Source organism: Cydia fagiglandana, chromosome 4 (assembly GCF_963556715.1).
Source record: "Cydia fagiglandana chromosome 4, ilCydFagi1.1, whole genome shotgun sequence".
Classification (NCBI taxonomy): Eukaryota; Metazoa; Arthropoda; class Insecta; order Lepidoptera; family Tortricidae; genus Cydia; species Cydia fagiglandana.
Window position 1 is genome coordinate 22,237,839 of NC_085935.1, and position 14,297 is coordinate 22,252,135.

The 14,297-nt window shown below is 40.9% G+C and overlaps 1 protein-coding gene across 1 annotated transcript; it reads left to right on the top strand.

Moving 5' to 3' along the window:
• Window positions 1–1,433: 1,433 nt before the first annotated feature.
• LOC134664060 (uncharacterized) lies at window positions 1,434–14,233 on the top strand. The gene is made up of 18 exons (XM_063520630.1): window positions 1,434–1,616; window positions 3,258–3,401; window positions 3,792–3,923; window positions 4,075–4,210; window positions 4,655–4,781; window positions 5,322–5,447; window positions 5,704–5,835; window positions 6,154–6,288; window positions 6,901–6,953; window positions 8,286–8,435; window positions 9,193–9,317; window positions 9,536–9,713; window positions 11,011–11,248; window positions 11,715–11,817; window positions 12,261–12,400; window positions 12,806–12,916; window positions 13,454–13,520; window positions 14,096–14,233. The coding sequence occupies exons 1-18, from the start codon at window positions 1,449–1,451 to the stop codon at window positions 14,219–14,221; spliced, it is 2,391 nt and encodes a 796-aa protein (XP_063376700.1). The 5' UTR covers window positions 1,434–1,448; the 3' UTR covers window positions 14,222–14,233.
• The last annotated feature ends 64 nt before the right edge of the window (window positions 14,234–14,297 follow it).

Here is a 14,297-nt window from a genome sequence, read left to right on the forward strand (position 1 = left end):
AAAGTACAAGAGAGACAAAGCATGCATGTGCGGACATCGGATTTCTATTTCGGAGACGCACAGTCGTAATTCTTACTCGAAAGTGTAGGTAGGAAAAGAGTATGAAAAAGTTAAATGAAAGAATGAGTGGCATTTCATGCCGTCAGAATTCGAGGTTCCTTAGGACCAATTACTAATTTACGCAACGTTGTTAAATAGGCACACGTTTTCGGAAAGTAGAAAATCGAGGCCAAAATTTTGTGAGCGGTTTTTTCTTATAGGTTATGCATGGAACGCACAAAAGGCTTTCAACGCAATTTTTAAGTGCGAACTTTAATTACATGTACATACCTTAGATTTCTGCGCACCTCTTCGTAATGTTTCACTTGTAAATTATCACCAAACTTTAAATAAACGCGAAATAAACACTCAACGTTCTTCGATTTCGTACATACTAGTGTTGTGTTTTTCTTGTTGTCATTTTGAAGTTTAGTGCGACCGATACCGAGTCGATGTTTTTTTAAAGTTATTCGGAATATCACAATCGTTATGGTCTATCGCTTCACTATTTTTACGTATTGAAGGCTTACAATATTTGAACATATAAACACTAGCATAAAATGAAATAAACTTAGAATTTCAAGCTAATTTGTGAAGTTTATCAGTTTCTTACAACAATATCATTTATTAGCAATCGAGTTAATAATCGATTTCACTTTGACGTGGAAATAAAATATCGAATCGTTTGGTTCGTCACTAGACATGTTGAATGTCCCGTATTTTGATTAGTAGGGGGGGCGAGTAGCGGCTTCGGCCAATCACATTGCAGCAACTGATCCTAGAAAGGTGGCGTGATCACGACGTCACAATATACATAAGAAACTTCGTATAATACACCTAGAGATCAATACTCTCGAAATCGTCATTTTGGGAACTTCAGTTAATTTCTCAGCTTCATAGGAAGTTATGGCTTGAATAATCAGATTTATTTGTACTATATTTTTCGTAATCGATTGTGCGTTTTATGTAAAATAATCAACCGAGCTCGTATGTTATATTATAACGCTTTTAGCGCCATCTGTTGTATTTGTTTACAAATGTACATAGATAACGTTTAGTTAGTGCAAGTAAAAAAATAGTGTTTTATTTTTAACATTTTTCTTATTCGATATTTTTCCGTAACAGTTATCGAGTTCATTTTATTTCATTCTCTTTACTATTTTTATGAAATGACAAAATGAGCTCGAATTAGGTATCAATTCGTTCATAGATAGTTCATAGGGTATCAAGCTGACAAAAATGGCATTTATGAGATGACAGATGAACATAAATATTATCAATATTATCATTACTGCACATATATTATTATACCCTGTTAGTATCTTTCTAAATTACCTAAATCTAAAAGTATCAGAGATCATACATGAACTTCGGTACTAACAAAATACATTCAAAAACAAGTTAACAAAATGTTCAAGCACTACAAAGATTTGTGCGATGTTGTTTCCTTATTGGCATACTGTTCTGCCGAAAGATCATACTTGCTGAATCGAGAGGCTAACGGTGAATATTGGCTACCTTCTAGCAAAAGCGAGAAAAACTGTTGGAATATGACAGCCCAGAAAATTAATGTAGAGGTACCAAATTATTGTATAATTAAATTTTGGTATTTTCCAATTTTATGCAGCGTTTAGTTACTGCATCGATTCAACTAGGTATTATTTATATTCAAATTAATTGGTGGCTAACTAGTGTACGGCCCGCTTGATAGTTAAATGGTAGGTACCTACTGTTACTGTATTAAGTTATTAAATTTATAGCTACTAGTACCTAATCACTAGTGCGTTGCTGATTCTTTTAAAACCCTTGGACTAACTCAACCCTACAGTATAAGACAGTATTCAATTCAGTCAACCAGGGTTCAGGCGCCGCGTGCCGTTAAGATAGTGTACTACTGTTACGATAGATGTCGCCAGGTGCTCCCCTAACCCCTAATGTTTAAATTTGGCATAGAGTTTGAGTCCCGGGGAAGGACATAGTCGTCGGGTCATTCCTATGGACGGTGGCAAGGGGGGGTGGAAATGAGAAAATTAATGAGGTGCCTGTTAAATGGTGTAATCAATTACTTAAAGCATATTATTCTGCTCAAAAATATTGCCATCAGATTTTATTCTGGCGCTAGAATTACTCTAACCTGGAACTAATTCCACGCCGACGAAGTCGCGGGCAAAAGCTAGTAATGTTATAAATCACATGTCACACTCGCCGTAAGATATTCGTAAAGTAGGTACTTACTGTGCAAGCACGCTTATATACAGGGTGTCCTAGAATTCGACGTCAAGCCGTAAACGGATGATAAACCAAGTCATAACAGTTATCATAAAAATACAAAAAAAAAATCCAACTCCATATGAGTTTGTAGAATTTGTAGTAACAAGAGTTAAAGAACCATTACAGGGTGTGGATTTTTTTGTGAATTTTTAAAGTGACCATAATTTTTAAAAAACATGGGTTGGATTTATGTTATCTGTTATGACTTGGTCTAAATCCGTTTACGGCTTGACGTCGAATTCTGGGACATCCTGTATACGAGTAGAGTCTGTCCGGAAAGAGCAAAGTCGTGAAATGTATTGGGCCACGACTCTTTCCGCACAGACTCTAGCCTTTCAAAGATTGCATAATGCTTACTCGAAATTTGACACGAGCGAGTACCGTCGTCGTGGCCAAGGGTGTGACCTAGATGTCCACGGCGCCCTAGAGGTAGAGGACGTTATACCCGCAGCATAAGCTAAAGACGCCGGTTCGTTTCCAGCCTCGGCCACTGGAGGGCTTGGTCACTTTTTAGGGTTCCGTAGCGAAATGGCAAAAAGCGGAAGCCTTATGGATTCGTCATGTCTGTCTGTCCGTCCGTATGTCACAGCCACTTTTTTCCGAATCTATAAGAACTATACCTACTGTTGAAACTTGGTAAGTAGATGTATTCTGTGAACCGCATTAAGAATTTCACACAAAAATAGAAAAAACAAACAATAAATTTTGGGGTTCCCGTACATAGAACTGATTTTTTTTCCATTTGGCTATACGGAACCCTAAAAATCTATGAATGCAGTTTAAATTGTTTTTTTAAATTAAAATAATGTCTTGTTTTAGCAAAATATCCTATCTACGATATTTAAGGTACTTTCCCGTGATGTCCCATAGTCTCCCAAGACTATATACGTCCCAACGCCCTGTATGGCATCTATTTCAGTTTATGATTTGTTAATGTTGGTGTTTAGATATTCGGCAGCGAAGCGAGCGCATGCCAGCCGCTCCAGGTCATAAAGACCTGGCTGCCGGATCACGAGAGCGCGTGCGTGTACCATGTCGTCTACAAGACCGCTGTTAAGTCTGAGCTCAAGAAAAGGATGAAGATTAAAAATGCCAGCGTAAGTCAATACTACAATCTCCCATGGAGATACGTTTTATTAACCCTTTTCCATTCCAGGCATAGTACGATTTATCGACCACATTTGCGCCAATGGAATTTCAACTTTAGCATTCCGATTTAAGGTTTTAATTAGATTGCACTTTCGCGAAATGTGAGTTGTCTTCAAATTAATCGTCAAAGATGGGTTATATTTGGGATAACCTTGTAAATTGATGCGGCTGGAAATAAAGGGTTAAAAGATTTACTAGTTATCCTAGTTTTCAACCGCAGGGATTCGAAAAATCTATCTCGCGGGCAGATATTGTCGTGAAGCTTCGCTCCTGTGCAAAAATCAAGTGATCATGTTTTTGATATCCAAGTTTTCATAATATTTTTAAACTAGGGAGCCAAAACCCGTCAATGGGTGAACTCAGTCGAGTTGGATCGTCTACGTGCACACTGCAGTCTTCGCAGCCCAGAGATCGCCATGTTGGCTGCCTTGGCTACTGGGGACCAATGCAAGGACCAAGAAAGTGTAAGCATTTTCATAGTGTTATGAACTATGACTTTGACTATATAAGATGTCAAAAACCTCGAAAACCACGAAGTTGCTATACTAACCATAATTAATATTTATTTTATTTATTCGTTTATTTATATTATAAACGATAATTTACTTCCAATAGCAAGAGCTGAAGAGCAGTATGTTGGTCGAAGTGTGCGAAGAAAACACGCTGATTGGGCCGGACTGTGCGGGCAGCCTCGTTGGCGCCGCGCTGCAGCAATGTCAGCTGCTCGCCGCTGCTAATTACAAGAAAGAAGGTTAATATTATTAAATTGCACAACGGGACTTAATCGCGTATTTAAGTTTTAAGATTTACCTCCGACGTTTCGAGGACGGCGTTGTCCCCGTGGTCTCGAAGACTGGCTCAAGTTGACATCAACATTTTCTAGCCAAGAAGGTTAATGTCGTCTTAACATTTCCTCTAAACATGCGCTAAATTATCTGTCTTGTAGCGATAGTATTTTCATCACGGCAGGGTCACTACCCACTAGGCCAGAGCGGTCGTCAAATTATTAATTTATTTTTTTAACTCTGCTCTCTGAAATTCGATCCAACCAAACACGGTACAAGTACGGGACGGGACGTAATTACCTTTATACATTAGCGGAGCAACGCCTTTCTCGATCTCATTCTACCGTTCTGTAGATTCACCGCGATCAGCCTAGCGGATTTATACCTTGATACCTATGTTACTTTTGCAGACCAGATCCGCTTGTACCGTGAGTTCACGGAGATGGTGTACCCCGCACAGTACATGAGCCCGCATCTGTTCAAGCAGCTCATGTTGGATATTGGCTGGCAGTACCCGCAGTGCCCGGGGCTGTTTAGGTATTCCTTTTTAACATACTTAACCCCTCTATTTTTTCTACCAAGGTTGACAAAAACTATAAAAACCAAAGAGGTAGATCTGTCCCCGCACTGCCGACGCCGCTCGCAGCAAGCACAGTAAGCTGTAGGAATAACTGAACACCTCTCTGCATAGAAATTTGTATGCAAGGATAATACTGCTCATATTCCTACTACCTATACACGGGCCTTTTGCACACGCTGCAAGTGTTGCATCGGTAGATGATCCTAAAAATGAATCGAAACACGTGGAGCGACAATAAGCAGCAGTCTCAAAACTCCGGCACTCAACCCTGCCAATAGGGCAATCGACCTGCAAAAAGTGCCAACTTCAAAACAAGTCGGACAGCGCAAAAGAAACAGTCGCCCATCTTCTGCCTTTTGGTCAAAAAAATTGCTGACCCCTGCGCTAAAATTATGTGAAAGTAACTCAGGTTTTCTAATTATACAGCTTATACTACTTAAGTATACTTATGTTTATTAATATTAGTATTGTCCATTCACTATTTGGTTGTGCTTCAGAGCTGCAGACATGACAAACCGGGGCGGGCTCTCGTTTCACGATCTGCTGATGTGGACAGCTGCCCTGGAGCCCGTTACGCAGCACAGCGGCTCTACAGCGGAAATCCGGTGCAAGTACATTTTCAGGTAATCTCTACTGCGTCCCTTATGTCAATATGTGGACCGGGCTTCAGCCTTTCATAAAGCTATAAGTAATAACTCTTATCTGAATAATGGTAAAGCAAAACCTTTTCATTGACACATCATCGTTGACTTTTTCTGTTACCTTTACGAAATCATACACTGTAATAGTTTTACCGAAGCATGTACAGTCGAGTTCATAAATATGTATACCTACATTTCTTCACCTTAATCAATTGCAATAAGGGAGGGGTTTCCACAGATACTTCGACAGCGATCGCGACCAGAAGTTGGAATACGTAGAGTTTAAAGAACTTGTTGCGGCGGCTCGCGCTGCACGGCAAGTCCCTATTGACGCATTGAGCGTAGCTCGCGACGCCGACAATGTTTACAGGTAACACTTATTAGATATTACTCTTTCAATAAATGTGCCACATCAGGGCCCACAGGTAGGTAACATACTTCCCATATGGGTTTACGTCTACCATCCTATTTTTATCAGTGAGAGTGAGATGAGTGACTGAGTCAGATGAGTGTCGATAAGGCACAGTCAGTTTTCTTAATTTTGAGATGTCTTGGAGTATAATTTGGGAGGTACCTATGACTTCGGGCGTGGATGCCTTTAACGGGGTTACCATAGTCAAAAAGAAACAATTTAAGTAGGTAGTTCACCTAACTTCCACCTTAACCATTATTGCTCCTGTTGAAATAGGCAGCTGAACTTACAGCCCAACTCCCAATTGTCTATGACGGACTACTTACGTGGGGTCAGCGAAGCCCGTCTCCGAGGGACCAGCGCCATGCTGCGCGCCAAACGAGGCATCGCCAACTACCTAATCGATCTTCAGTGAGTATCAATCAACATTGCGTCAGGCGTGGCTCACTCCGCGATTTCGTCGCGACTCGCGTCGCTACAAGTACCTACATGCGGCCCACACCAATGTTGGTGTCTAGCCATAGTAATTGCCGCGCACCGCTACGGAACGGACGCCTGCTCGCGCTTGCGCCACCTAGCGGCCATATCTGTCGTAATAGACGCGTTTTGTTCTATAACCTCTGCTGATGGTCGATTCCCCACACCTCCGCTTGATTCCGCCTCAGTAGACAAAGCAGCCTTAAGTAAATTTTTAGTTACAATAACCCAGTTCAAAAGAATTATCAACAGCTTTCTTGAAATATTATTTTCTGGAAATATTGAACATTTTTATGACTGATTTGATTTCAGTTATTTGAGCTAATCATTCATTACTTTGTTTGAGACAGGCAAATGAAGCAGATTCGCCCACAGGCTCAAGACCAACAGTAAGTTTACTTTTTTAACGTGCAACCTGTTTTCCGAATTTTGGTTTCGTTAATGGAGGCGCCCCGAGGACTCATTTAAGCGGTCGGTCTAGGTATAATTTGTGTGACAGTAAAAACAGACTCTTCATGATAATTTTATTGTATACTCTGATTTCAGCCCTCTACCTACTCAAGTACCGCCACACTTGGCAAAAGCTGTGCAGACTCGTTGTAAGTTTTCCTACTCATTGATATTAGATATAGATATTCTACTTAAGTGCGCAAGCTACTTCAGAATTCCTAATAAGTAACATAAAGGTAGGTTTAAACTAAACTCTAACTATAGTTATTTGTTTTACAAGGGGGCAAAGTTATTGTTTAATCGCTCGTGCTAATATTGATACCCGAGCAAGCGAAAGATTCCAAAATTGAACCACGAGCGTAACGAGTGGTTCGAAAAATGGAATCTTGAGCGTTGCGAGGGTTTCAAAGCACGAGGGTTAAACAAAATTTGCCCCCGAGTGAAACACAAAATTTTTCACCACACCAACCCGAAGCAAATATAAATGTAAAATATCAAACCAAATCAAACCTAATCAAATCCAAATGAACATTATTAAATATTTATCATCCAAATTCATCATTTAAAAGTCAATCCTACCAGCAAACATAAGAAAACAATTCAAAATTTGCATTTGATTACTTTGCCTCACATGTGAATAAAATGCAACTTTGCTATCAGTTTTTGAAGTGCAAAGTAAGCATTTCCGAGCTGGTGTGGTGAAAAAGAAATTATTTGTGGCCACTCTTTGACGCTGAAGCTCTTCTGATCCGTTTCTAAACGTTACCAGATCCAGATTGTTCCCTGGCATGTCTTTCGAATTCCTCTGCGTATAATAACTATCTTGTTCCTCCCCGAAATTTAAAAATCATTTTCGTACCAAATGTCATCTAAATCGGTTCAATTTAAACATGAAGAGGTAAGAGATAGAAGACAGTTAAGTACCTACTTTCGTAGTTATAATATCTATGATATATCAGGGATCTAATAACTGCCAAATTGGGGGGGCTAGCCAAGATAATCGACAAACGCCAAACGGAAAAAAAAGTATCAGGATGACAGAGGTTATGGGCCCGATTCGGATTTTGAAATAGACATCTATTTGATATCTTTTACACATCACCAAGATACGATAACGATATGTTTAAGATCTAACCTGTCAAATTTAACATTTGCGCGATTCTGGAGATACTCTTGACGATTTCCACAGGATATGACTTAGAGATCCAATTAAACATCTAATAGATATCTTACTCTATCTAACGTAAAAGTGACATTGGTTGCCCGAATTTCTCTGCAAAAGAGAACTAGTTGATATCTAAACTATAACGTATCTAGAATGTATCTAGTACGTGTCGTCTCTTGTGAATATCTTGAAGTTCGAATACTGCAGTATACGTGACTATTTCTAAATATTATTTAAGTTTCGATTGACATTTTATATCAACGATTGTCGTGTTGGCTAGGCCCTTGGATTGAAAAGTAATTATTTATCCCGACAGCCTTCGGACAGCAGACAGTAGAAAGCGGTGTATCCCGACGAGGTAAACTGAGTGGGAGTTCTCCTCGCCGCGTAGACTATGCCGTGGCAGCTTACTCGGTGCGAGTGAGACGCCGCACCAACGAGATGCTAGAACTCGCTTCCATAGACGGTACTTCATCTACTCCACTATTTTCCAGAAGTAAAACCGGCCCAGCCCAGCACTTATTTGACTGTATTTGAAAGCTGAATTGGTGCTTGTGGACGGGGCGCTAGCGTTTCTCGGGGAACTGGCTGTGAATTTGGATCTTTTCTGTTGGTTATTTTCCTTAAGTATCTATTGAGATTTTTTAATCTAACAGGGAAGGCTGTTGGATCCGACCACAATAGTCGGCTCATCCTCCTTGCTTAGCTTCACATTTAAAAAAAATGTCTTGTGTAGCAAAAGTACGTTACGTTAATGGAGAATGATTTTCGCTTATGTGGCGGAACCCAAATTTGGAAATATAAATATAGGAGACCGAGCGAGCGCAAATATTACTATTCAGGTACCTCTAGGCAGAGAGGTACTCTGGTATTTTAATATGGATTTGACTTTATGTCACAAGTGTTCCGCTGTGCTGACAGTTTAATAGCCATATACACATTTTGGAACTGCATAGGTTACCCAATATATCTTCTCACCTGCATAACAGATGGTATGGTATGCAAACATGGATGGGTCTAAGTATTATGTAGGTAATAAAGTCTTTATGTAGCAAAGAAGAATTTATTTGGGCATTACCTATCTTCTATTTGTAGATAGGTAAGTGGATGCCTCCTTGCTTCGGCTGCTGCTAATTCAACTCGATGGGATTCGCATGTATCTAACCTATGTAATCTTATTGTTTAACTTTACGCAGTTCTGTTACTGTTTATTTCTATGACAGAAGACGCGGTGACACCCTCAACAGCGAAAATTCTAGGTTCCCTGTCGCTAGAGGTCCTGGGCCCATCCACGGCACCTGTAGCCGCGCTCACTGCTGTCAGATACTTCGCCACCGCCATTAGTAGCGTTAACACCGTAAGTGCATCTGCATCTGACCCGAACATTCACACCACACATTGCAATTTAACCTCCTGAGACACCGGGTTAAATTTTTTGTACATATCTTAAATCTGTTTTGAACTTTGCATAACTTTGCATTGCAGAGTTTGTAATTCAATTACAAAACAAGTATATACTACCAGGTCTCAAGAGGAAATAAAAGCTTGTAAAAATTGTTTGTCCAGAAACGGCCGTCAGTAGCCGGCAACCAAGTGAACCCGGCCAAGCTGGCGTGGGCCTGGGCCAATAAAGCCGAAGAGGCTGATTTGGGAAACCTGATCATCAAGCTCGCAGACGCAGTGGCTCCCATCTGCGCCAATGAGCCGAGAATGCTGCGGATACGATCGCCTATATACGCTGTGGGTGAGATTATTTGAATTTTCCCAAACTTATAACTTTTTGTAGATACTCCTTTAAAATTTCCCAGATGACTGCTTTACCTTACCTACCTCCTGTGTATTTTATTTCGAAATTATTTATGCGAACTTGGATCTGACGACTAGTGGCCTGAGGTCTCAGGTACCTAGGTGCCCTAATTTGAGAAGCCCTTGATGATCTTTGAAGTTTTCGTTTTGGAGTTTCTAACCTTTAAACTCCTCGAGCCCACAAGGTTTTTGACTTGGGTTGTGGTGTAGGTACTTACGATTACCTACTATCGCGCTCGTCGGACTTACTCCTAGTGGTACCTAACTTTTTTTGACGCGATATCTTCCATTGTTTCAAAACTAGGAATTTGGCTTCATTACGTAGGCAACTCTGAAAGTTCTTAGAAAAGGCTACTTAGAGATCATATAACAAAAAGAGGCATATTATTTATGAAAATATAACTCTTTATACTTTTTTTAAGGTATATGCAATTTGGTCGTTATCTGTGTTTCAGGATTGATGGCAATTTGGAAATTGTACGTCGAGCGTTATTCCAATTTCGACCTAAGAATTTTTACGTATTACTATTTATAACGATTTTCATTGTGAGCTCAGCCAACAACAGAGTTACAGTAGGCTTCAGTTATAGTTTCATAATGAAGCCTAGTTCTTGTACGTCTGTTTATTTTTTAAATGACACATTTAATCGCTTTTGTAGTTATTCAATGGATGATCATAGAGAAGCATGTCATTCAAGAGTGACGTCAAAAGTTTACATCGCAAAGTTGTGCGGTTAATAAAAAATACTGGCAAAAAATTGTATATCAGTAGTTTTTGATATCCCTCAGTATTCATATGACACTGTTAAAAAAATCTTGCTTAAATTATTTTGTGTCAAAAAAAGCTTGAATCCCGGTGGGTACCTCATGAATTTCATACAAAACCTCCGAGGACCTAAAATCGCCATACAAAAAAGGCATTGGAAGAATGAGCTGTGTGCGCTTCGGGGTAATCCTATCCTAATGAAAATTTGTACGCGTGGTCAGAAAGAGATAAAGCACGCATTAAAATAAAGAGTAACGTCCTATTTACTTCAGCTTTTTCTATTCTAAACACTTTCAGTTTGCCCCTCGTATACGATTATTAGTCGTATGGCATGTTTTGACAAAATAGGGAATTCCATCAGATACAATTTTACAGTTTAGCTATGATACTATTATGTAAGAAGATTCAACAAGAGAAAAACCTTTTTTCCGTTTTAACTCTTCCCTCGTTACTCCCATTACGCCTTCAGGTGATCTCCACGGCAACTTATCGGCGCTCCTCGCGATGGAGACCGCCTTCTGGCCGATGGGTCCAACGTTGGCCCCGACCCACTTCCTCTTCCTGGGGGACTATGTGGACCGCGGGCCGCACGGCTGCGAGCTGATGGCGTATCTGCTGGCGGCCAAGCTGCAGAGGCCGCAGTCGGTGCTATTGATCCGGGGGAATCACGAGACGAGGGATATACAGAAAATGTTCACGTTTCATGCGTAAGTTATGCAGAATATATTTATGACAGGCTAGGTAAAATAGTCCTAGGAATTTACTTCAAACAGATTAAATAATTTGAAATTAGTTACCTAAATGCTAAGAGATACTAAGGGCACAGTTCATTCTTTCGATCACGAGCAGCTCAACAGGAAAAAGTACTTCAATATACTTCTGCTTATTTTGTAAGAACGAATTCTATGTTTCTGATGATGAGTAACGTTGCAACTAGCATTCCTACCGCGTACCACGTTCGACGTGTTGCCTCACTGTCACACTAAGTATATACGAATTCACAAGTGCGACAGGGAGGCAACACGTCGAACGTGGTTCGGGGTAGGCCCTCTGAAGTTGCAATGTGTTCAGTGTGGGGCTCAGTGAAGTCAAGTGTGTGCACGTCATTTTGCATAGGTACCACATTTAGTTATTTTTGCTGCTCGCTAGTACTTGAAGACAACTTTTTTGCAGTGAATGCCTAACCAAGTATGGTGAAGTAGAGGGCACGAGAGTGTGGTCGGCGATCAACAACGTCTTTGACGCGCTGCCACTAGCTGCCGTCGTCGACGACAAGGTGAGTTGCTAGAAAAAAAATGTTACTTTGGGTTAGTTGAAATATCTGTAAAAGATAAGGAAATAATTTTTAAATTAGTAAAATATGGCGCAGTCGGTAGGATACGAACTCACGCACCAATACACAATAATTTGTTTTTATGATGGAAAAAAGTAATCAAATAGTTGCCAGTTTGTAATTCTGCATAAATTGGTGATAACCGGTGGGAATAGCCAGGTCGGTGTTCTTTTATTGTGTGGGGCTATTATATACCTATTGCTAAAAGCTAATCTATATTGGGGACGGTATGCAGGGGGTCTGCCGTCTTATGGCCTAAATTGAAATAATTATACTTGCAGCAACGGATTCTTCTACAATTTAAACGCGTTTTATAATGTAGTGGTCGCACTAGTTAGCAGCACACATCATCGTCATGTTACGCTTTGGTTTGGTTTTGGTTACAGGTATTCTGCTGCCACGGCGGCATCCCCCCACCGTGGGTGTGCCCGCTAATATCAGCTATCGATAAGGTCCCCGTTCCACTACCGAAGCCCTCTGAGCAGAGCTCTATAGCTTGGGAGCTTCTGTGGAACGACCCTGTCAAGTACGTAGACATATAGTTATGTCCCCATCCTCATGATCCAATTTCTTACAAATACAGCGCAAACGGATTGGCGTAAGTGTGGTGTGGACTCACGCTCACGTACCTAAATTGTGATCGAATCTTCTTCTAGTGTATACCTAATAATAGATTTCAGTCTATGTGGAACAAAAAGCAGCGGCTCTAAACGTTCTGGCGCTCGGTTTTTATACTAGAGCAGGCATGCGATTAGGTACGTTGGACAAGACAGATGTGCTGCGTTTAAATGGTCGTCCAACATGGACGCCTCGTTTAGGGCGCCCCACTTCAGGTTCTCTTACAGCGGCCTATGGGAACGCAATCTATTTATGGGCTTAGGCTTTCCAGATTGGCTACGGCTGTTTATCAAGTTTTCTGTTTGTCCTGCAGACCGCACAAGATCACGGCTACGCAGGCGTTGGAGCTGGCCGCCAACGAGGGGTTCGCGGCGAACTCCAAACGCGGAACCGGACACGTATTCGACCAGAACGCGCTTGACCGGTTACTTTGTTTACTTTATCAGTTGCCTGACACACCTCGTCTTAATGTGTTCGATAACTGGCTCAGACGTAATTTCTGAACATTAGGATTTGGGTGTAGGCACAATTTAGCTGCAAAGATTTACTATGCTCCGGCCTAGAGTACACGAAATTTATAACAATCAATTTCTTAAAAAAATATAGGTACGGTATCTTCCGATTGATAGAGTCGAAAAGTGGTAGACCACTTTCTTGGCTGACTGTACTAATAGAACAGTTTATTCTGAAAAATTACTTGGTGTTGTGTGTTGTAGGAAGTGCACTTGGCTGTCATTAAATTACTCTTTTGTTCGGGCTACAACTTCTTTTGAGGCACTAAAAGTACCTACTTCAAGGATGGACAGTCGCTATCATCATATCGGAGCGGCCAAGGTGCTCACAAAGTAACTCCTCTATTGTCAAGGCGTTAGAGTGCGTGTTCAGATATTTTTAAGCACCTCGGCCGCTCCTTTATATCTGATAGCGACTGTACATAATAGCTTTACTTGTTATTCCTTAGATTCCTGCTAGCGAATCAGCTGTCGCACGTACTTCGAGCGCACGAGGTGCATCAGGCTGGGTTTATGGTAGGTTATCATAATATTTTGATGAATCATCATTATCATCACCATCAGCACTATCATCATATTACGAGTATAAGCATTTTGGAGCGCATTACGAACTCAAAGAGATGAAGACAGGCAGCCAAGTCAGAGGAGCCCCCCCATTTGGCGCGAAATGATAATGCTAAGTTTCCGATTTAGGCCACAAGATGGCAGACCCTCCAACGAGCAAGGGAGGTCGCGTGAACTAGAGGGCAGAGCACCTGCTGACTGATTTCGATTTTTTACAAGCTTTTATTTACTTTCACCTGACCGTTGTCTGTCTATCTGTAATCAAATCTTGCAAGTTAAATTTGATCCAGTTCCCGGTTTCCGATTGAGCTGAAATTTTGCATACATACGTAAGTCGGGTGACAATGCAATATTATGGTGTCATCGAGCTGATCTGATGATGTAGACCGGAGGTGGCCATAGGAACTATGTGATAAAACAACGAAACCTAATTGTGTTTGGGGTTTTTAGAATTGTCTCGATGAGCATTAGTTGCCTGTGGAAAGAAAAGTATAGTCAACAAATTTTTGCCAAAAACTTATTGACAGTGTCAGCTGCGCGGGCGACTGGTCTCTGTGTTTTCATCTTCGCGCTACTGCGGCGGCACCAACGACTCCGGCGTAGCTTTGCTGGACGACGGCAAGCTGAGGTTGTTGAGGATCAACGCAGACTAAGGGTCGGTTGCACCAAACTGTTCGTATCGTTAGAGTTCGCTAAATTTTTATGTATGGAAAGTTTCATAGTAAAGCG